This window comes from Phoca vitulina, unplaced genomic scaffold (assembly GCF_004348235.1).
Source record: "Phoca vitulina isolate PV1807 unplaced genomic scaffold, GSC_HSeal_1.0 scaffold67, whole genome shotgun sequence".
Classification (NCBI taxonomy): domain Eukaryota; kingdom Metazoa; phylum Chordata; class Mammalia; order Carnivora; family Phocidae; genus Phoca; species Phoca vitulina.
The window spans coordinates 338,533-363,596 of NW_022589770.1; the positions used below are offsets into that span (position 1 = coordinate 338,533).

General features: G+C 39.6%; 1 protein-coding gene across 7 annotated transcripts in view; it reads right to left on the reverse strand.

Annotated features, from left to right (window-relative positions):
• Positions 1 to 25,064, reverse strand: part of FOCAD (focadhesin) — a 303,113-nt gene that overhangs the window by 116,571 nt on the left and 161,478 nt on the right. For all 7 annotated transcript variants that reach the window (XM_032392329.1, XM_032392330.1, XM_032392331.1 and 4 more), the window contains 3 exons: positions 7,318 to 7,452; positions 3,741 to 3,791; positions 2,856 to 2,939 (listed from right to left, as the gene is read on the reverse strand). In XM_032392329.1, coding sequence (XP_032248220.1) covers positions 2,856 to 2,939; positions 3,741 to 3,791; positions 7,318 to 7,452 — 270 coding nt within the window. The remainder of the gene's footprint in view (positions 1 to 2,855; positions 2,940 to 3,740; positions 3,792 to 7,317; positions 7,453 to 25,064) is intronic.

The window sequence follows — 25,064 nt, forward strand, 5'->3', positions numbered from 1 at the left end:
ACCTGGCAGGGACTTTCAAATCATTGAAAATACGGTTTTATAGAAGATGAACTCACTGCTATCAACTACCAGACGGAGGTGGGGACCTGACTCAGTTGTATCCTTAGCTTTTGGGGGCTTGTTTGGGATATGAACACACTGACCATTTGTTGGACTTTTTAGTCCTTAGGTATTCAAACAGCCAAAGGGAAACTCAGTCATCAACAAAAAGAAGAAGAATGCATTGTGCAGTCCTGGAAGCAATAATTCTCCATGAGGAGGCAGGTTGTCTATATCAGAAACTGGAGGTCAAAGATGGACTCTTTTAAATCACTTATGTCCCCTCATCTTAAACCTAATTGAGAATATCCACTATAGTGAGCCATTGTTACTCTGAGGAATAAGCCGAATCCCAGAAGGGGGTAAGGGTAGCAAAAAGGTTGAGAAGCGTGGCAGAAAAAGGATAAATTTTAGAGATTTCCTTTATAGTTCTTCACATTCTAAAGTTGAAAACCCAAGCATATATAGAAACCTAACTCTATCACTACCCTTTACGTTGGAAGGTATAAAGAGCTGTATTTATGGCTCCTCAGGGATCAGAGAATATTGAAGAATTAGATTAAGAAAGTATCTAATATCTGGGGGCACCTGGGTGGCTCAGATGGTTGAGCGTCTGCCTTCGGCTCAGGTCATGATCTCAGGGTCCTGGGATCGGGCCCTGCGTCGGGCTCCCTGCTTGGCGGGGAGCCTGCTCCTCCCTTTCCCTCTCCTGCTCCCCCTGCTTGTGCTCCCTCGCGCTCTCTGTCAAATAAATAAATTTAAAAAAAAATCTTTAAAAAAAAAAAAGTATTTAATATCTGCCTGAGCAGAGCACTTACCTGAGCATAAACTAAAAAACACAATCAGAAACTGAATAGAACCACCAAAGTAGGAACAGATATAAACATATCAATATGTAAAGAGGTAGAGACTAAACAGTCAAGAAGATGTGGGAGTTGGGTGCCTGGGTGGCTCAGTCGGTTAAGCGACTGCCTTCGGCTTGGGTCATGATCCCAGGGTCCTGTGATTGAGTCCCACATCAGGCTCCCTGCTCTGCGGGGAGCCTGCTTCTCCCTCTCCCACTCCCCCTGCTTGTGTTCCCTCTCTCACTGTGTCTCTCTCTATCAAATAAATAAATAAAATCTTAAAAAAAAAAAAAAAAAAGAATATGTGGGAGTTATTTAATGAAACCTACTACTCCAGAGGGAATATTTCATGAATAATAGCTAAAAGTAAGGTAATTATTATGCTGTGATCTAACTTAGCAATTGCTCATTAAATTAATAATAATAAAAGGTATCTCTGCAGATGTTGTAGCCAATTTACTGGTAGTTTCCATACAAAATTTACAGGTAGCTTTTTTTTCCTTTTTTTAAAGAAGTATTGCTAGTCACCATAGTGCAGTCTGAGTGCCATCTTTTTTAATGTTATGAGTCACAGAATACCTCTCATTGTGATAACCACACAACAAGCTGGCCACTCTGTGTCTGCATCCTCAACATGAGAAATCCTGCCTGACTTAGGATTTGGTTTCACAAGAGCCTTTTATCAGTCCCTCCAATTCAAGTCATTCAACACAAGTCTGCCTTGTTCCTACTGGCATCTAACATCTGTGTAAACTCAATCCCAAAGAAAAAGTCAACCCATTTGAATGCCTTAGGGTACCAAGAAATTTGTATCAAAACTTCTTAAGCCATTTGACCTAAGCACAGATTCTGGGTAACATTTCACATAACTTCTAACACAATGTTTGCCTTACATTCTAGAGGCACTCAAACATTTGTATGCATTTGAATTAGCAGCAACACGAAATGTGAAATCGTACACTTAGCTCGTTAACATAACCGAATAATTTAAAGCTGGTTCTGTTCAGTAGATATTAGAAAAGGCTGTATGTTTTTAATCAGTTTTGGGACGCCTGGGTGGCTCAGTCGGTTGAGCATCTGTTTTTGGCTCATGTCATGATCCCAGGGTCCTGCGATCAAGTCCCGCATCAGACTCCTTGCTCGGCGGGGAGCCTGCTTCTCCCTCTGCCTGCCGTTCCCCCTGCTTGTGCGTGCTCTCTAATAAGTAAATAAAATCTTAAAAAAATAAAATAAATTAAAAAAAAAAAAACCAAGATAGTGTCCCACAATGTGTTAACCCTTAAAAGAGCGATACTTTCCTCATCCAGTTCCCTGGGGCTAACCTATGTCTTTTTATACTAAACTAAGGAATAGATTTTCTCTGGATGGGGCACCTCAATTTTGTATCACAAATAAGGATCTTTGGCTGCACAGGCTGCACCAACTTTAATTTTTTTTTTTTTTAAGATTTTTTTATTTATTTATCAGAGAGACAGAGGCAGGCAGAGGGAGAAGCAGGCCCCTTGCTGAGCAAGGAGCCCGATGTGGGACTCGATCCCAGGACCCTGGGATCATGACCTGAGCCGAAGGCAGACGCTTAACCGACTGAGCCACCCAGGCGTCCCCAGGCTGCACCAACTTTAGGCGATGCAGGCCATGCTTGGATTTAAAGTCCAAGATGGAATACCAATGGGCAAAACAGTTGCTGTGGGGACACAGATCTTCTGGACCAATAAGCTAGGGGCCTAGGCATGCAGTCCTATACCCAGTCACCTACAGAGACTTTTGGTGCACCATAGGTGGTTTCCATCAGCCTCAAAGAGATTTAAATTCATTATCTGTGAGGTCTAAGACCTCTATGGTCTTTTACAGGTTAAACAAATAATAAATATAAATTCGTATTTTTTTATAGAGCACATATTTAGAGTTCCATCTCAGGTAAAAATCTTCTAAGAGAGGAGATACAAATAAAGTTATAAAACCCAGGCCTACCTCTTCAGGCAGATGAAGAATGGTGTGTTCTCCAGCACTGAAGTGTGACAGAGATTTATATGCGGCATTTGCCACAACGGGGTCCTAGACAGGGTACCGGTAAGACAAATAAAAGAAACAATACACATTACACATCAACTCTGGAGGAACGAAGAAAATCTTACCGCACCAACCTCAAAGTTCTAGAGTCAGTGCTTTGGAAATGATACTCAAGCCCTGCTTACTGTGTCCCGACTGAAAATAGAGAGGAAACAGCAGTGGATAGAGAGATCAGAAGCACTCAATTTTTATCCTAGTTTGGACATTAAACATAAAGTAACTCAAAATCGCTCAGGTCCCCCATGACGTGATAGGGTTGGTGGGAAGGAGTGTGAGGAAATGGAGTCTGATAGGTTGGAATTAGGTTCTGATTCTCTAGCTACTAACCAGGAAAGTTAGCCCTTGGGAATCTCAGCTCCTACACTCTTGAGTCTAGTAGTCTAGTAGAACATCACCAACAGACACCCTCCTCTCTGTACTCCTTGATTGGAAATGATATCTAAAAAAAATGAACTGGACTTTCTGTTTGCTTGATGTGCTTGTTGGCGGGGGAGGGGCAAAGCAGGAAAGGGGAAGGGCCATTAAAAAAAAAAAATGACACAACGACAGCAGTCTCCACATCTGTCAGCTTCACAAAGCAACACAAAGTAATGAAGTGCACTTCATGACAAAAATGTGTTAACGGGCATAAATTGAGAAGAATTTCTAAAACCTAAACTCATTAACGTCACAATTCTTTTAATATCATGAAGCCATCATTTCGAGTTATATTTTTTATTTCAAGAGTCTTATTTCACAGTTCTTTCTCAGCTTGGTTCCGTTTCACTAACACCCTTGTGATAGTACCTTGTTTTGAGTGTGGGTCCAGAGGAAGCTGAGGACTTGAACTTTAAAATTCTGAAAAAGCAATAAACATCACAATAAATTGTTAAGATGAAGACAAAACTGGGACAATCCAAAGTAGCAAAGAGTGAAAATTAACTCACTCAAAAGTATACCACTAGTGATTGACTTAATCTATATTTAGCCATCATTCATAAGGTGAAAATACTCAGAAAGAGAAGCATCATGGAAACACATGGACATTTTAAACACAGTATGTTAATATTAAATTTAGAAACCTAAACGTTTTTTGGCTGACCTCTCAAGTCCTACCTAGTACAAATTTCACTCCCCTCTTTCGTGCCACTGTTCCTGATCCTCTACCCAGAAGAGAGTACTCCCTTCACCAAGTGGCCATATGGCCCATGGCACACTCTAGCATCCAGTATGATTATCTGTGTATGTCATTAACTCCCTACTAGATTTACACTCTTTAGGACAGTGACTGTCTTTTGCATTTCAAAAGCCTGGACCATAAAGTCCAGAAAAATAAAGGACATAAAGCCCAGTTCCTCAAGTGACAAATACTTAATAAGTAATGAGCTTAAAAAGCCATTTATCTTCCAACATTGGCTCAATGTCGTCTTCATTTCAATCACATCTAACTTCTTGCCCTCCTAAGTCATAGAATGTTCTATACCTCCTTGTCTTTGTATATTCTAATTCTTAGACTTCAATGAAAAGCAACATTATTTTAAATTCTTTAAGAACCTAGTCTAATAGCACCAACTAAGTAAGGTTTCATTCGATTCCTTCTAGAATGCTAGTCACTTTCACCACCATACTCTCGTAGCCCTCTGATTAAGCGTACTCATCAAATGTTATTATAATTATTATTGCTTATATCCAACTCTTTTGCCAACTTTTGAGCTTTTGAAAGGCAGGGACTGACAATATGGTGTAATGAGAAAACAGAGGCTATGGAGCTAAATGTCCTGGGCTTAAACACCAGCCTTTGTTTAGAAACTACAACATTATTCAAGCTCCTTGTCTGGCATGTAGCAGGTACTCAATAAATAATTAATGAATGGATGTACCTCTCAAAACCTCAGATTCTTTAGCTCTAAAATGAAAATAATACCTTCCAATGAGATATTAGAACGAATTGGTATAAAGTAATGAGAAGAGTGGTGGGAATATAATAGGTACTTAAAAAGAATATCTATTATGTATTAGAATTTCTAAAGCCTAGGACAGCTTCACTAAATATATTCTGAGTCAATGAATGGATGTACAAGCACTTAGCAAAGCCATTCAGAAAATACACTAATTGAAACATGGTCTCTATTTGCAACAAGCTTATAGTTTAATGGGGAAAATAATATATATACATATACCTGTAGTATAAAACAGAAATAAATGTTCTTAGAACAGTATAAAGAAGAGTATAAAGAATCAAGTCTATAGCAACAGACCCCTGCTTGCACAAAAAATTTGCAAAAAATGGGATGAATTAAACCAATTATTTTCTAAAACCGATTTTAAAATTGGGGATTAAAAAAAAAGGCAATTCTGACAGAGAGAAGAACATGCACAGAGGAAAAGAAATAAAAAAGTTTGGAGACAGAAAAAAAACATTCCAAACGGTTTAGTTTTCCTAGAGTGCAGGAGGCAGAAAGGTAGAGTGAGGCCGGATTCTAAAAGGCCTGACTGGTTAGGTATAGAGAGGTTGGACTCCATTTTAGGCAAACATAAGACGCTGAGGTTACTGGGAAGAACAATGATCAAAGGAATGCTCTGGGAAAATTATATCCAAACTCTAAGCAGTTAACAGAGAACACATTATTTAAATACACATAGGGAGAGAGAAAAGAGGGAGGGAGAAAGGAAGGGACTGGGGCTGAGAGAGGGGGAGATGGGGGGAAAGAGAGGAACAGGGAGAGACAGAGAAAGAGCCAGCCAGACAGAACGAGACAGATGGACAGAGGTCTCTCTCCACATTTCTTGACTTCTGCTTCCAAGTGGACTATGGTTACTGAACGGCTCTCCCTTACTGGGAGGAAATTGATGGATAGAATGGCTCCAAAGCAGTCTATCTGAGCAACAGAGGAACCTTAGTATTAACATAAGCATGAAGATAAACCAAAATAAGACACCGGTGGACAAGAATGTAAATTTGAAGAAGACACACACACACACACACACACACACATTTACAGCCATTGGTAAAGCAAACAAAAGAAACCAACACAAAAAGCAGTCCATAAATTAACCTGTAATAAAATCTGAATAAGTCAAAGTACAAGCAATACACAGGTATATGAGTTCAGTCCTTGAAAACAGAAAATAGATATACACAACACGTCCTCACTTTGGCTTTTAGTCTTAGCTCTTTGTCAGTAGCCCAGCACACTTTCGGACAACGTAAGTGCATATATCATAACAGTCTCCATAAAAAAAGACTATTGGTGAACTATATACTCTAGGAGTCTCAAACTGATTCTTTTTTTTTTTAATACCCTAAAACAAAACCTCAAATATGAGAATAAACTCATCCTATACTGGTTGAATCATTCATTCAGTAACTACTTACTGAATGTGTGTTATGTGCCAGGCACGATGCCAGATACTGTATCCTCAGGAAGGACAAATTTGATTTTATTTGCTGTGCAGCATTAAGAATGATTAGAAGAAGTATTATCTTATAATCCTGCCTTATCACATAATCTAAAGCATGTAAGGGACTATTATTGGATTCTTGTGGGGGAGGTAGTTTATCTGTGAAGCACTAAATCAAACTAAAAGTTCACGAAGATTTCAAGTGAAAATCAATCGCTGCGCTTTAATGGAAAAAGAGAAAAGGTAAGCATGAGTGGGAATATGGCTACAAAAGTGGAGACATAAATGAATTCACCACCCGCTCATTTCACTCATTTCAAGAAGAGATAATACAGAAAATGTTAAACAGAATATATGGATTTTATAACAAAGCATCTTCCACCAAGTGTTTGAATTTACTGCAATGACAAATACCAAGCAGCTCATAAAGTTATTTTCCTCCCCTAAGATAGTCCAATTTTACAATCACCCTCATCGTACAGATGTATATAGGAAATGTGAACTAACGTGTAAAAATCAAATCTTTATGGGAAACCTAGAAGCAAAACACAAATGACATGTCTATACTATGGGAGATTCTGCCCTGCCCTATTAAAGTCTGTATTTTTTTTAGAACTAAAAACACTAATAAAATGAATTTAAACTTTTGGCCTCAGGAATTCCATTATTTTAGAAACCCTATATTTTTAACATACTGACTTTTAATTTTATTTATTACATACTGACTTTTTAAAATCTTGGCTATAGTCTCATAATAAAAATTTGATACCCTTTATGTAAAAAAACTCTAAAGACACAGAATTGATAAGGGTGGATAGTCTCCTATTCCTAGCAGTCCATAAAGATATCATGTCCTTAGAACAAAAAGTGTTAAAGGATTTTTGGCAAACAAAGAGTATGAATATCTTTTTCCCTAAGTTATTATAAAGCCCTTATCTTTTCAATGTAGAAAGAGAAAATGTATTGACCTCCAAATGCGTACCTCATATTCAGCCGTATTGACTGTTAAGGAAGGAACGAGAGAAAACAGTTCACTGAGGGTCTTCAAAATGAGAGGTCTTGTATCACAGCTGAGCTTTGGGGAGAGCGCGTTCCAAGTTGAGCGAATGCAAACGACCTGTGAAGCAAATGAAAGAGTCAATGCCTAACAAAATCCCAACTGATAGGAGGCCATTAGTACCGAGCACTATCTTTCATTATAAGGAAACCAGGAAAGAACAAGAACATTCCCAGAAGTTAAGACTTGGTAAGGTATCACTCCTCAAAAGAAATGATTTAAACCAATATAAACTGTGGTTGAAGAAGGTCCAGCCTGACTCACATGACAGCTTCTTTACTACTTTATTTTGCTAACCAAGGAACTAAAACTCTCCCACGTGTACGCATGCATGCGTGCCCGTGTGCACACTCGAGTTAGATTAGCTATGTATGTTGTTGAAGAACCATTCTCTGAAACAAAGAAGGGTAAGATAATGTTAGAACATTTCTAAAGGCAGGTATCTGCAGCTTTTGTAGCTTTTCAGCCCTGCTGCAATTGTGTCAGCATTCAGAAAATTGACATGTTAATATATATAAGTTGAACATGCTCAAATCATCTTACAAACATTTAAAGGAGGCAGGAGAACAGCCGTATTATTTAAAATAATAACTTGGGCACCTGGCTGGCTCAGCTGGTAGAGTGAGCAACTCTTGATCTGGGTGGTCGTAAGTTCAAGCCCCATGTTGGGCAGAGAGCTTACTAACTAACCTAACTAACCAAATAAATAAAACACTTTAAAACTTTGCTTTAAAAGTCACTTCAGATTCTTTAAGAGGCTGTTAAATGACAAAATAAAACTACAGCACAACAAAAATGTTATTTTTAACTCGACCCAATTTTCTAAACCAAGTGTTCTTAGTTCATTTCACTATCTGATTTTCTGGAGAATCAAATGTCTTCTTAAATTTGATTCCAACTACAACAGATGATTTCTTCACTTACAGATATTTTATTAAAATTTTAAACTCCAGGCAAGAAGAGCTCCAACATAGATCAATTAGATAGAGTTTAACAAGGATCAATCTTTCTAAAATACTCCCATCTCTTCTCTTAAGCTTCAATTAACGCACACAATTTATCTCTATCTACAAACATAAATTATTTAGGAAAAACTACATAAGGAAGTAAGTGAAAAGATGTCAAAGATAAATTAATAATATATACTTAAGGACACAGATTAAGGAGACGCTTGAAGAGGAGACCGCAGAAGGAGTATCTCAGAACACTTGGATTTGATGCTTTTGCTCTTATTTTCTTCTTCCCATGAAACAGCAGAAAAACGTTCTTTGGCTTGGGACCCACTACAAATTTCTATCAAATTCACATTTACTAAGGGGAATACTGTGTGACAGGCATGTCAGTAGGCACATTTATACAAAGTAGCACTAATATTACAAATCATCGGTATTTGCAATCAAAAGATAAACAAATTCTTTCAAAGCTATCAATTCAACATCGCGTATATGCCCAGAGTAGCATAAAGTACCAAGAGGAACAATGGAATATAAAACACAACCTAACATCTCAAAGAATTTAGCACCTACTGAAAAGGAAGAGAATGTATATAATTCTAAATTATCAGGAAGCAAAAGGTATATGATTAAATTTTAAACTGTGTTCAAAAGCAAAGAGTTTCAGGAGGAACCAAGGAGTAAAGCGCTCTCTGGGCGTGGGGGTCATCAGAAAGAACATCAAGAGCCAGGAAGCCTAGAGATGGGCCTAGAAGAAGGAATAGACAGAAATCAGGTAGATACTCCCTGAGCAAGTGGAAAGCATAGGTCAAAACAAACAGAAAGCGAGTTGTAGGCGCAAAACTGGTATGCAAAGTACCAGTGAGAAAAGGCTGACAGATCAGAGAGGACCTAGGTTCCCAAAATGAGTTTGAATCAGAATCAAAAAAGAAAAGGAAGCCTCTAGCGGTTTCTGAGCTGGGGAACAATCAAAATTAAAATGCTACCTTTGAAAGAATCTTCTGGTAGTCTTAGAGCCAAAGCTAAAGCAGTCACCCAACCTCGTTAATTCCTATTTCTCACTGGTCCCCAACACATACAGAGCCTCAAATGTTTTCCCCAAATCTCATGCTCAGTGTACTCACTAATTGTCCGTGCTTTCTCTTCACTTTAAATGCCCATCTGATTCCAACTGAGGGGGTTTCAAGACCCAGTTCAAACCCCAATTCCACAATTAAGCTTTCTCTTACACTTCAAGCCCCCCTTTTATCCCTTTCTTTCCTCCACCGTCTAACACTTAAAGCTCTGCACCATCCAATTTAGCATTTAATTATACACTGTCTAGTATTATTCACTATTTTCGTGAACGTAAGTTGTCTCCTCAAGTAGATATTAAGTTCTTTGAAGATAATGATCATGTCTTATAGTTCTCATTCCCCACTCACCTAGCATGGTAATAAGAATATAACAGATTATCAGTACTTATCAACTACTCATGGTACTGGAACCTGAGGAATGCTAAATCTGAGATGGAGAATAAAAGAATTAAAAGAACTTGGAGAGGGTGCCTGGGTGGCTCAGTCATTAAGCGTCTACCTTCTGCTCAGGTCATGGTCCCAGGGTCCTGGGATCAAGCCCTGCATTGGGCTCCCTGCTCCTGGGAAGCCTGCTTCTCCCTCTCCCACTCCCCCTGCTTATGTTCCCTCTCTCGCTGTCTCTCTCTGTCAAACAAACAAACAAACAAACAAATAAATAATGAACCTGGAGAATGAATCAGGAAGGGAAAGGTTTTGCAACTAAAGACCTAGGTGAATAAAAAGTAACATTAAAAAAAGGAAGGAGGGGCGCCTAGGTGGCTGAGTTGGTCAAGCGTCTGCCTTCAGCTCAGGTTCTGGGATTGAGTCCTGCATCGGGCTGGGCTCTCTGCTCAGTGGGGAGTCTGCTTCTCCCTCTCTCTCTGCTGCTCCCCCTGCTTGTGCTCTCTCTCTCTGTCAAATAAATAAATAAAATCTTAAAAAAAAAAAAAAGGGAAAACTGGAAGAAGGAGCACATTTGTAGGAGATGGTGAGTTCCACTTGAGCTATGTCTAATGTGAGTTGATGGAAAGACATCCAGAGAGAAATACCCTGCAAGGAAAAGAAAAGTACTGTAACTCAGAGGGGAGGTTGGTCAACAATAGTTTTGTCGTTCGAATACTCTAGAAATGAAGCTACCTTGAAGAGGTATGGTGTCACAGATGCTCTGACGCACTCTGCAAATCAACAAAGAGGATGTCTGGCCACCAATGACAGAAGGACAAAAAGGGCCTTGCCCTTTCCGTGGGGGCTGGGTGGGCAGGAAGGCTACATCCTCCAAGTTTATTCAAGGATTCGCAGAACTTTTTAAAAAAAAGTCTTCTGGGCGCCTGGGTGGCTCAGTTGGTTAAGCGACTGCCTTCGGCTCAGGTCATGATCCTGGAGTCCCAGAATCAAGTCCTGCATCGGGCTCCCTACTCTGCAGGGAGTCTGCTTCTCCCTCTGACCCTACCCCCTCTCATGTGCTCTCTCTCATTCTCTCTCCCAAATAAATAAATAAAATCTTTTAAAAAAATAAAAATTAAAATTAAAAAAAAAAAAGTCTTCTTTGTAGAAAGTTTGAAAGCGAAGGCCTAAAATGGTACTGTACATACGGACTAGGAGAAGCTATTTCAGAACCGTAGCCGGAAGTGTGGCCTTAGACGGGAGCAAGGTGTACCTGCAGGGAATACTTGTAAACCTAGGCTTGCCCCCATAATCAGAAGCAGGGAAGCCTCTAGTAAAGAAGGCTGCTTTCTTGGACCTTCCCAACCCTGGGCTATTCTTGACACTACATGGCAGAGATCTTCTGGCCCTGAGGGCTCCTTGAATTTAATCTATTACCATCTTGCTATATCCATCTCCTGGAACCCTGTGGATCTGATCCACTACCCTCGTGACCGTACAATCTATTGAATTATATCAGATTAGTCAGGCTCATGGTCCTGGCCTTTACGGGCTTGTTCTGCCTCTACTGTTCATTACCCAATCACTTGTCTGTTCAAAAAACAAATTGACATCTGGCTCTAAGAATGTGATGGGCCACACCTGAAGTGACTGATAAAGAAGGAAATTCTGCTCTATATAGCTGAGCTGAGAAGGAAAAAAGGTAGGGGTGGGAGCATGGGGAGAGGGTGGTGGTGTTAATTACCTAGTGCCAGAAACAAAGAGGCAAATTACTACACTGAGCAACTGTAAGAAAGTTGTCAGTTTCCATAACCTAATAGCTTGTGTTTCAATGTCCACGGGGAAAGAGGAGACACTGCCTTTAGCCCTATAGAAGGCAGGAAGTTGGAACTGAGACCCTCAGGGTGCCTGGGTGGTGCAGTTGATTACGTGTCCAACTCTTGGTTTCAGCTCAGGTAGTGATCTCGATCGAGGTCATGAGCTCAGGGTCATGTACTTAGGGTCCTGAGATAAAGCCCCCCGACGGCCTCTATGCTCAGTGGGAGTCTGCTTAAGACTCTCTCTCCCTCTCCCTCTGCTCCCTCCACTTGTGTATGCTCTCTCTCTAAAATAAAATAAATAAACTTAAAAGAAAAAAAAAAAACACAAAAAAACCCAGCACCTTCAAAAGAGCGGACTCCCTAGTGTAATGGTTGGACTAAAAACCACTGAGCTGAGACACTAACATAAAAAACAGCAGTGAGCTAGGGGGCATCTGGATAACTCCCAAAGGATATTCCTATAACGCACAACCCAAATGGTTCACAGAGAAAAATGAAATGAAATAAGCTCCTCTAAAAAGGAGTTTATGATAAAAAATTTTTCAAAAAACTATGACACAGTCCAACATGAAAGAATCAACAAAAACAAGAAACAGCAGGACTAAACATCTAAGACCTTCAGATAACAGAACAGCAACACAAAAGTACTTGTAAGAATTAAAAAGACTTCAGACAAGGCATTTAATTACCAGTAAAAGAATATGGCATGATGGAAAAGAAGAACCACATCCGGAAAAGAACCAAATAAGATCTCCAGAAATGAAGAATATAATCACTGAAATTATTAACACAACAGATAGAAAGTTACCCTAAATATAGACCAGAGAGATTAGAGTTATAAAACATAAAAAGAAATTCAAAGTCAGGTAGTATCATTAAGAGGTAGTCTTTCTTATATTTATCAAGAGTTCCTAAAGGAGATTCATTTGAGAAGGGCCCTGAGAGAAGGGGTTGATTCTAGGACTGGACTAAGAAAAATATAACTTAAGTTTGGAGCATCTTATGGTGCCAGAAGTAGGGAAGTGTTCAAAAATGTGGACTTGTTGAAAGGACATAGGGGCCAATCTCAAAGTGTTCCCAATGGTCAAATAAAAACCCCTAAGTCCACAGAGGCATAAATAGATAAACAAATAAGAAAGAAGGAACAGCTCTTCCTTACAGAAAAATTCCGACTGATAAATGTAGAAGCAATGAAAGAAAGAAAGAAAAAAAAACACCATTAGACAAACACCACATGAATAATTGTCATAGACAAGATCTGTTGGTGGATGTTAAAATTAGTGGGCAAAAGTGTGAGGACAAACAGGACAACTAGATAGTCTCAAGGTATCTCCTCCGAAAACGGGTTAATTACAGAAGAAAGAACAGTAACTGTGATGTGGAGAAACCTGTTAACCAAGTGACTGAGGCTAACATCACCAAGCGATGAAGGTTAATATCACCAGTAATAAAACATATCAACTCCATGTACTCCTGATAAGATACACTGAGAAATACTACTTCTGGAGTATTCTTGTCAAAAAAAATGCATAAGCTCCATCTAATCATGAGGAAACACTACATACACCCAAATCGAAGGACATTTTACCAAAGACCTAACCAGGACTCTTCGAAAGGATCAGCATCGTGAAAAGTAGAGAAGACTGAGGAAGTGGCACAGATGGGAAGAACTAGGTAACATGACAACTCAGTGCAACATGAGACCCTGGATTGGATCCTGGAATGGAAATGAACTTTAGTGGGAAAACTATGAAGCCTGAATAAAGTCCATAATTCAGTTCATAGCATTATACCGTTAATTTCTTAGATTGGATGGTTGTGCTACAATTCACCTAAAGTGTACAATTCGATGGTTTTCAGTATGATACAAAGTTGCATGACCATCATCACAATCAATATGATCATTCATCCCTCATTTCCCCCCAGCCTACCCAATCCTAGGCAACCATAAATCTACTTTCTGTCTCTATAAATTTGCTTTTTCTAGACCTGTTCTATAAAGGAAATAATACAATATATGGTCTTCTGTTATGGGCTTCTTTCAATTAGCATATTGCTTTTAAGGTTCATCCATGGCTTAGTATGTATTGGTACTTAGTCTTTTTCATTGCTAAATAATATGCCATTCTATGTATATGTCTCTCTGTACTATTTTTTGAAACCTTTCTGTAAGTTTAAAATTATTTCAAAATAAAAGTTTTAAAAACAGGAACAGAAAAAAAAAAAAACACTTAAAAAATAGTGGCTAAGAATTTCCAAAGTCAATGAACGGCATTAATTCTCTAAGTCATCAGCAAGAGAAATAAAAATAAGCTTATGTCTATATACATTATAAGATGTCTGTTTAGCACCAAAGGCAAAGAGATGTCAAAGCTAAATAGGCAAAAAAAAAAAAGAGACTATCAAAAAATAGAGACTGTTGGGACGTCTGGGTGGCTCAGTCGGTTGAGTGTCTGCCTTCGGCTCAGGTCATGATCTCAGGGTCCTGGGATCGAGTCCCACATCGGTCTCCTTGCTCAGCGGGGAGCCTGCTTCTCTCTCTGCCTGCCGCCCTCCCCCCTCCCCCGCTTATGCACTCTCTTGCTCTCTATCTCTGACAAATAAGGAAGTAAAATCTTTTCTAAAAAATTAAAAAAAAAAAAATAGAGACTGTCTACGAAGGAACAGTTTAGAATAACAACAGACTTCAAAATTAACAAGACCAGAGACCACGCAGTAACATCTTAAAGGTCTGAGGAAAACTATCAGCCTATAATACTGAATCCATCATTCACTAGTAAGGGCAAAAGAAACAAGAATATATGAATTAAATAGAACACCTACACATTAAGCACATTATACCATATGAATATTTACATACCTATTACTCAGAACACGTTGCTCAGTTTGTCTATGAGTTTTGGAGAATACATCCCATTCTAAATGCTTACATTATGCGTATTTTATTGCCGTTTGTGTTTCTCAGGGAGAAGGACACCTTCGCCCTGTCATTGTTCCCCTAGAATCTTAGCAACACTAAATGGCACAGATTAAGAAGAAAGACCCTGGGCAGCGTGGTACACTCGAAAGAGCACATGATTGGAGTCAAAAACCCCAGGCTCTCCCATTTGGTAGCTGAGTGACTCCAGCAAAGTCATTAATCTCCTTCAATCTGTTTCCCCGGCTGCAAAACGGAAATCATAGTAGCAACACCTGCTCTATACAGCGCAAGGTTAACAGTAAAGGCAATGTTGAGACGACTGTATGCAAACGTGCTTCACACACTGTAAAAGAAGGTCATTGCTGTTATAACCAATGGGGAAAAAAATCACGAATCCCCAAAGAATCAAAGCCTTTGCATCTAATTCTTGTGCCGTAAGAATGACTTTGTTCCTTCACAGAGGAACAGAGAGCTATCTTCTAATTTTACTTCCAAAAGCTATTTCTAGAAATTCCTGGGAACAGCCTACTCCTTTTGTCCTGATGCTTTATTCCAAGAGAGGGAAAGCTTTATGAAAAACCTTCAGGCAATGAAAACTGCCTTATTTGCCCTTTTCATAATGAAGGTAAAAGAAACTGCCTTCACAATTAAAGGACTCAAGTCATCATCATGCAGTGAAGTCCTCTTAAGCTAATTCAGCACACACAATTCATAAAACAGGATGCTTCTGTTACCAAAATACAAGAATGGGGGATAAGAGGGAGTTTAAGCAGACACAATCAATGGGGCAGAAACAATGAGAAAAATAACACTCTTTCTTACCCTAATAATATGGGGTTAAAGGTTATAAGTATAAAAAAAAATGACTAGCACAGGTTTATTTAAGTAATTTTACAGTCCTTTCATGTCTGAGACTAGTTTATGATCAAGGCAGTGTCAGAGAAAAAGAACTGAAATAAATACTGAGTTGCCTTTTTTAAAAGTCCTTTATAATCAAAAGGACAGTAATTCCAATGACTTTGTATTACGGTTGCTCAGTTTCTGTCCTGTTCATGGCAAATAACGTAGAAGCACGTATCTAAATTCCAAACTGTGGCTCAGTAAATCAAAAATATTTGTACTTTCTGCCCTCATATTAATCCCTAACTCTCTATGCCATCTACAAAAGAGCCACAACAGAGACGTTTTGAATTATTCTGTATTTCTGGAAAACTGGCAATTTGTAGTGCAGACTGATAATTCTAGTATCTGAATAGAAGGGGCTTAGCACTGTGTAAGTGACACAAGCAACAACAGAGAGGCATTTATTAAACAGACTGATCTAGGCTATCAAGCCACCCAAGGGACTCGCTACTCAGTGGCCAGGGATTTTAAGTTTCTCTTTTATTCCCCCATGTGAGAAGTTGCAGCTTTCCGAGCTACCTCCCTATAGGGAACAATATCTTCTGATGCAAACTCCATTGATTTCTAGGCAGGAACAGAAAGAATGACACAAAGAGCTCCCTGAAGGGGCGCTCACTTTTCAGTTTTGCTAGATTCTGTCTGGATTAATTATCTACTTCCTGTTGGACATTCTTCTGGCCTGAACTAGCAAACTCACAGTAAGAATGTGTCAGAAATATCCTTTGATAACAAAATGATTAGTGCTTTATTCCCTCCCCCCCAAATAACCAGAGGGAATCTTTTTTTTTTTTTTAAAGGTCAGTCCTTTCCACTGTGCAGATAAATGGAGGTTCGATTTCAAGGTAGTAAAGAAAAATAAGAGAAATTCAATCAAAATAGCTTAAAATTAAAAAAAAAAAAATCAAATTGCTAAAAAGTTGCTCAGCAGATCCAGAACGGAAAGCCACGCAAACTCAGTATCTACCAGCAACAGGAGTAAAATATCCCCTATCTAAATTTTAAAAAGGGCGAAAGGGACTAATATGAGTGCACTGTAGAAAGAGCTTGAGAAACAGTTTAATGTCATTACATATTGAAAAACCAACAAGCTAGGCATCAAAAATAATGGATAAATTAAGCAATCACTACAGAGGCTCTAAAAACACTTTACAGAACAATTCTAAATGGCACAGATGAAGCTTTTAGAAATACCTACTGAGTTCAGTCCCCTTTACAATGATGGAGCTCCGTGAAAACATTTCTCAATAACCAATGTTGCCATTACTGAAATGTAACCTGATACCACGTTCACTGAAAATGATTCTTCTATCCTCCTCCACCCGCTCTATGTATCCACAGATTTGAGGATAACCCAACTGATGAATTCCTTGTGGGTAACAATAGTGAAGATCAGTCTTACGTGCCTGAATGACTCAAAAAGATTCATCTACAACATCCTGATAACAAGGAAGACCCGTACCTGGGACGCCTTCCCAAAGAAACAAACATGCTCCTGTTTAATGGAAACTGAAGAGCAGATAGATTGTTGATTTTCTAATCTACAAGTGCGAGAGAGCAAGAATTTGGCAGGCCTTCTTTAGGAATTATTTGTTCTTTCGTGCAAAAAAGCCACTGAATTACAACGAAAATGGTTCCCCTTCACAAGGTTTTAACAAGTACAAACCGCTTTTCCTTCCCGACCAATGCAGTAGCTAGCACAGTGCTTGGCGTATAAAGGCACGCCCCTCAAAAAAATAAAAAAGGTGTTGAACGAATGAATGGTGTGAACTGGAAGTAGATAATGCCGGCGAGAACAGGGCTGGAGATTTGTCTGTCAAGCACCAGAGAGTGAATGTTTTAGGCTTTGAGGGCCACCCACCCTGTCACTAACCACTCCACTCTGCCGCTACATCACAAGAGCAGCCATGGATTAGGACAACACATATAGACTGCAAATGTGGGTAATCAGTACACACAAGGGGTAAGAAAACCAAAAAATGCCGAAACATCAGAAATGGCACGACTTGTGTAGAAGAGAGGAATGGTGACTTAATTAAGAAATGCGTCCTTAAAATCAATATTATGAACCATCCCTTTGGTTGATGCCCTAGAGGTTTTACACCTCAGAAAATGATCTAAGAAATATTTACAGTAAGCAGAAATAGGCCATCCTTTTAGATAGCGGAGAGAGGGCCACTCTGGAGAGTTGGAAAAGGAGACACGGCATGATTTCAGGCAGGTAAATGCTGGGGGAAGAGTACAGTGAGGGTGAAGATCTGGCAATGTCCTCACTTAAAACTAACCACGTTGGCCTCTCCCATAGAACGTCTTCCAATTCCTCGTGTGCCCCAGTCTGTACACTGCAGCTTGAATGAATTCTTCATTGCAGATGCTACTCCCTGGACCCAAGTCTCCCGAGAGAGGGCAAATCGAAACCACTCCTCAGCAAACACCAAGGAGTTCAAAAATTGAAATTATATGTGAGAACTCCACAAGTCTAAATGAGCTATTAATGTCCTCTTAAATTATTCTCAGCAGTCTACTTTGCAACTGAATAATTATACCAGAAAATCCAGGAAAACATCAGGACTCCAGCAATGATAAAGGAACTTTTCTAGAAAAGAAGCTACAATTGCTAGGGGAGAGAGCAGATAGATTGTTGATTTTCAAGGGTCCACCTGCCACGGGAAAGAATATTAAGACAATAAGGAAACAATGGGCACCACAAGAAAGTGTAGAGGCTGCTTTAGGCAAATAGGCTTGAGCGATGGAATGTAGAAAGGGCCACAGTGATCCCCAGGCTGAATACAGATGGCCCATCAGAGGACCCACCTCAAAACAGCAATAGGCCCCAACTGACCAATGGGCTACTTAGAACCAGGCATGGGTTGCCAAAAAAGGGAAAATTCCAAATGTCACCATACCTCCTCATCTTCCCTTTTTTTTTTTTTTTTTCAAGATTTTATTTATTTGAGAGAGAGAGACAGAGAGAGAGGATGAGCCAGGGATATATTATATATATATATAAAGAATATAGGAGCACCTGGGTGGTTTAGTCGGTTAAGCGTCTGCCTTCGGCTCAGGTCATGATCTGGGGGTCCTGGGATCAAGCCCTGCCTGGGCTCCCTGCTCAGTGGGGAGTTTGCTTCTCCCTCACCCTATGCTCCTCCCCCTAGCTTGTGCTCTCTCTCAAATAAATAAATTAAATTCTTTGAAAAAAAATTAAGAATATAGAAATGCAATGCTAACCCCCCAAATTCTTCTCAAACCTAATTGTCCATTTGTATCAGAAATGTACATCTGCTAAATAATAAAGATTAAGACACAAAAAACACTGACCACAGTGTGGTTTACAATATAAAAAAATCAAAACAAATCAGTAAATAATTTCAGTATCCCACAACAGGAAATACAGCCATGTGCTCACTCAAGTCAATGTCACAAGTAGATTATAACATGACTTGGTGCCCATGGTAAACTGCTAGGTGAAAGAACAGATTACAACAGAATATATAACACATCGCTCTAACATAGTATGATCTCTTTTTTTTTTTCTATACCTGTGGCTTAGAGGCGATTTTTAATCTTTTCCTCAGTTATAATTTATGACTTTCCTACTACATACATATAATACTTGAGTCATATTTTAAAGGAAATATATATCCATTTTATGCATTTGGGCCTCAATCATTTTTCTACAGTTAAAATTAATTTGATTCTCCCATTTCCCTATAGCTTGCATAAAGATTTAAAAAAAAAGATTTTCATATGACACCTAAAATTAGTGTATTTTTAAAATGACATTCGGCAAAGTGGTCATTCTTTGGTAAAAAGTGAGATTTATGTTTCTTCCTTCCACCCGCCTAAATTAATATTTTACAGGGAAATCTGAAAGTTTACAATAGCTGTTCTTCCTTTACAAAATGGGAGCCAAACATTTTGGCTTCCACCACACCTGGGAAACCTAATATAATTCCAAAGGTTTCCTTAAACATCCTCACTGCCAGGCAGGATTGCTCCTCCTGCCACAAAGCATAAGCCAGGAATTAACAGCTATTCCCACCACATCAAATAAATATATGGCTGGTGATAACTATACAACCCATAAACACACGCCAGGAAAATAATACTGCACAAAGCTGGAAAAATTCTGAGCAGATGGACTAAAGAGCTTCCTGTAGGGTCTCAAAGGAAATAATAGCCAGTGGTACTATAAGAGTGTAGATTTAGGGCGCCTGGGTGGCTCAGTTGGTTAAGCGACTGCCTTCGGCTCAGGTCATGATCCTGGAGACCCGGGATCGAGTCCCGCATCGGGCTCCCTGCTCAGCAGGGAGTCTGCTTCTCCCTCTGACCCTCCCCCCTCTCATGTGCTCTCTCTCTCTCTCATTCTCTCTCTCAAATAAATAAATAAAATCTTTAGAAAAAAAAAAAAAGAGTGTAGATTTAACACACTACAACATGGATGAACCTTGAAAACATTATGTTATATGAAAGAAGCCAGTCACAAAATACCACATATTGTAGGATGCCATTTATATGAAACGGAAAACAGGCAAATCTATAGAGCCAGGAAGGAAGTAGATTATCGGTTGTATAGGATGGGCGGTGGGGGGTAAGCAGGGAAGGGATGGAGTTAATGTGGGGGTGACAGCTAAAGGGTACAGTTTCTTTGCAGGGTGATGAAAATGTTCTAAACTTGACTGTGGTGATGAATATACATACCATCAAATTATGAACTTCACATGGGTGAATTGTACTGTGTGTGAATTTTGTCTCAGAACTTTTTACCAAAAAAAAAAAAAAAGTTTAGATTTAGTGTGGTCCTACTTGCACCAGGGGAACAAGTATTTTGGTATCCGCCAACTCTAGGTTCAAACCTTGCCCCGCCACTAATTAGCTGTATTAACTTCAGTTTCCCCATCTGTAAAAGGAAGGATAGTGTTTGTGTTGGTCAGGATTCTCCAGAGACACAGAACCAATCAGAGGTTATAGATAGTCGGATGGATGGATGGATGGATGGACAGAGAGAGAGAGAGATTTACTACAATCTGTCAGCAACCTGACGAACGAGGAAAGCTGATGGTATAATTCAGTCCGAGGCCATAGGTCTGAGAACCGGGAGTGAATGGCGTAAGTCTCAGAGTCCGAAGGCCCAAGAACCAGGAGCCCTGATGTCCAAGGACAGGAGACAATGGCTGTCCCAGCTTAAGAAGGGAATTTGCGCAGGGGTGCCTGGGTGGCTCAGTCAGTTAAACGTCTGCCTTCAGCTCAGGTCATGATCCCAGGGTCCTGGGATCGATCCCCGCATCGGGCTCCCTGCTCTGTGGGGAACTTGCTTCTCCCTCTCCCTCTACCTGCCGCTCCTCCCTGCTTGTGTTCTCTCTCTGTCAAATAAATAAATAAAATCTTTAAAAAAAAAAAAAAAAAGAAGAGAATTTGCACATTCTTTGCCTTTTGGTTCCACTCCCAGCCCTCCATGGATTGGATGATGCGGCTCACATATTCGTGAGGGAGGATCCCGTTTGTCAGTCTACTGATTCAAATGCTAATCTTTACCAGAAACGCCCTCGCAGACACACCCAAAGATAATGTGTTTTATCAGTTATCTGCGCATCCCATACATCAGTCAAATTAACACATAAAATTAGCCATCACAGCACTAATACCAACCTCACAAGGTTATTATGACGATTTTTGTTAGAAGACTTAGGATAGTACTGGGCGAGGGGTAAGGGCTCAGCCAATGTTTACTTTTGGCGTCAGTATTAAGATTATATTCTGGGGGCACCTGGTTGGCTCAGTCAGTGGAGCATGCGACTCTGAGTTCGAGCCCCAGGTTAGGTGTAGAGATTACTTAAAAATAAAATCTTAAGGGCACCTGGGTGGCTCAATTGGTTGAGCGACTGCCTTCGGCTCAGGTCATGATTCTGGAGTCCCTGGATCGGGTCCCGCATTGGGTTCCCTGCTCGGAGGGGAGTCTGCTTCTCCCTCTGACCCTCCCCCTCTCATGTGCTCTCTCTCTCTCTCTCATTCTCTCTCTCAAATAAATAAATAATAAATAAAATAAAATCTTAAAAAAAAAAGGAAAAAAAAGATTATATTCCTGTTTTAACTCTTTACCTTGGGTAATTTTCCAAAGATGGACCAGACATGAGACCCCCAACCATTTTCCAGCACAGGGCTAACTGTGCTTCATCAGAATTCTACTTCCATGCTCATCACTCAGCTTTCTACTTGAATCAACACCTTTTCTGGGTCTGAGGAGTATGGATGCATAGGGTGTTCATTTGGCATCTGCTTCATCCAACTGAGCTGGCTGTGCTCCCCATAAAACTCCCATCGCATTGTTTGGAGAACGCTCCCAGGCAGAGCGGAAGAAGTAAAGAGATTTTAAAAGCTCTCATCTCTCCTTCACGCTCTTTTCTCTTCACTCATTTGTAGTGGACTTTTGGCTGCTTAAGTGAGGGGCTGAAGCTAACATGGCCCTGCAGAAGGAAAAGAGGAACACCAGGAAGTTGACTGTTTCCTCCTAGGCTGGCTTTCCTTTTACGTGTGATGGAAGGGAAATAAAGGAGATGTGGAAGAATCCTTTGTCTCTCTGCAGCCTACCCTCCAGGCGAGGGGAAGAAGGTAAGACAGGAGTAGAACCTCCACACAGGAGTGAGTATGCAATTCTCTGCAGTGGCTTCTGAAGTTTTGATTCTCAGAAACCTAGTGTAACCATGAATATCTAGACGGGGCACAGGAGGCTAAGGAGAGAGCACCCAACACAATCACCAAACAGCGACATCCTAGCCTGAAGTCCCAGAGGGCAACCCAGAAGTGTCTACTTGAGTGTACAAGGGTTGGAGGCCTTCACACTATTCCTTCCCACAATTCCCCCACACATACACTACCAGAAAGTAAATGTCAATGTAGAATTTTTATTGCAGTAATAATAATAATGTTTGAGATTTCCTTGTGTTCTCCCATTTATTACAATGTATCATATACTTTATTCTCAGCTGCCACCAAATCATCAGTAATGCCTACCTCTGTTAGCAGTTGCAAAAGGCTCATATTTAGTGCATAAATAAAAGAATAAAGTTACAATGATCAACCATATTTTCCAAACTAACTAAAGATATATGTGAAAAATTCATATCCTATGTAGAAAAAAATATAGGTAAAGCAACACTCCCATATAATGCAAGTCAGAGTTAAAAGGGGAGAAATCAAAAAACAAAAACAAAAACAAAAATAAAATAAAAAAACAAAATAAAAGGGGGAAATCTTTATGGATGGTAATACATACCCTTGGGCTAGCAATTCCATTTCTAAAAACTTATTCGAAGGAAATAATTAGAGATGCATGTTAAGGTTTAGCTCTAAGGATGATCATCACAGCTCTGAATACTCAAGTAAAACATCAGAAACAAAATACCCATCAATAAAAGATTGGTAAAAGTATGATACATGCAATGTACAATAAGATACTATGTAGCCATTAAAATATGTGTATACATATTGCCAGAAAGAGATGTACACAATATATTAAGAATACATTTTGTGGGCGCCTGGCTGGCTCAGTCGTTAAGCATCTGCCTTCGGCTCAGGTCATGATCTCAGGGTCCTGGGATCGAGCCTCGCATCGGGCTCCCTGCTCAGCAGGAAGCCTCCTTCTCCCTCTCCCACTCCCCCTGCTTGTGTTCCCTCTCTCGCTGTGTCTCTCTCTGTTGAAAAATAAATAAAATCTTAAAAAAAAAAAAAAGAATACATTTTGTACGCTACATAGTATGCTCAATATACTCTCACCTGTTAAAATCTCTGCAGGTATGCAGCCATACACATATATAAAAAGGCACAAAATTATATATGGCAAGTTGCTTAAATTAGATTTATCTCTGGATAGTGACTTTATAGGAGTTTTTTTGTTTCATGCTTTGCGTATCTGTATTTTCTGATTTTTGAGCAACGAACATACCGTGCCATAAAAACACTTTAAAAACTCAACATACATATTCTAAAAAGCAAAAATTCACTGAGAGTGGACTAGAATGTGAAATCATAACCTTCCTGGACAATTCAGAATGTCTTGTAAACAAGCTGGCATTCAAATCTCCTAATAGGCCAACCCCTCTGTTAAGAACCAGGACTAGAGAGAAATAGAAAGAGCTTATTACCTCTGCAAAGTAGCTCACAGGAGCACAAACATGCAAAGCCAATATTTACGGTCAGTTATAATGCTCAAATAGAAAGGGATGCTTTGGGGCAAAGAAAGGACACGAACTTAAGGGATAAGGAAATTTCATAAAGGAGAAACAGAAACCAATCCTTTAACTTCATTATTAACTAGGAAAGATCTCACTAATTACAGAAGTTTTACTAGCATTCTTAGATTACCTGAAATTACCTTAGATTACACAATTTATTCCAAAGCAATTCATAATCCTGCTTCGTAGAACTTATCACAACTGCAAACTAGGAGGCGTACCATGAATGGTTAAATGTCCATTTGCTCCGGTCCCCCAACGTAGAATGAGAGCTTCCCAGGGATTAAGAACGAGGTCTGTCCTTTACATCATTCCAGCTCTAGCAGCTCATGGTGCCTTGTGCATAGTAGGCACACAAATTTTAGTTGAACATGAACGAATATAAATAAAAACAGTTTCTCCTTTCCTCCATTGGGTTGGCTCAGAAAGTGGGTTGCCTTGCTCGGCTCAAGGATGTGTGTCACCTGTAACTAGAATCAAGTCCCTCTCTAATACTGTTCTGCAACTGCTGACTCTAGACCGTAGCCAATTCTAAGTGGTTCTCAAATTTCCCTTGGCTAAATGGAAATGCTCTTGCTCACTAAATCTCTAAGCCATTATTCTTCTGCCCTTTTATTTATCAAGTGGCAGCAGGCTACATCTGCCTCGCCTTTGGGGTAGGAGGGAGTATGGGGTGGGGGATGGGAAGAGAAGTAACAAGAATGACATATGATATGATATTGAATAAAGGGCAAGGGATTAGCCTTGCATTCAAATCCCAACTCTGTGTCTTCTTAGCTCTGTGCCCTTGCGAAAATTACTTATACTCTATGGGTCTTAGCTTATTCCCATATAAAATAGGGACAAGACCACCAAACTCACAGAAATATTGTAATAATTAAATGAGATAATGTATGTTATACTTACTGTTGTGCCTTGACCACAACGGGCACTCAGTAAACGGAATGGTTGTTTTCCTTGTCTTTGTGGTTATTACCATAATGCTATTTGCTCCTAATCAAAGTGAATGCTATAGCCTAGTTTCTTTACAGTCAATTCCTTATTCCTTTAAAGCATTTCTTTTTTTTAAGTTTTTTTTTTTAAATAATCTCTACACCCAATGTGGGGCTCAAACTCACAACCCCAAGATCAAGAGTCGCATGCTCTACCGACTGAGCCAGCCAGGTGCCCCCCTTCAAAGCGTTTCTATATCATATAACAAAAAATCTGAGAAAAAGGATCATCTTAACAGACCTCTTCATAAAGATGGCTTGTGATGACACTTTTGAAAGACATCTTACCATATGTTACACAAGAGCAACCTCTAATCCAGTGACCTATAAACATGCTTGTTTGTACAGCTCTACTGGTTAAAAAAAAAAAAAAAAGCACACCAGCATATATGTATATTTATTCATATGATATAT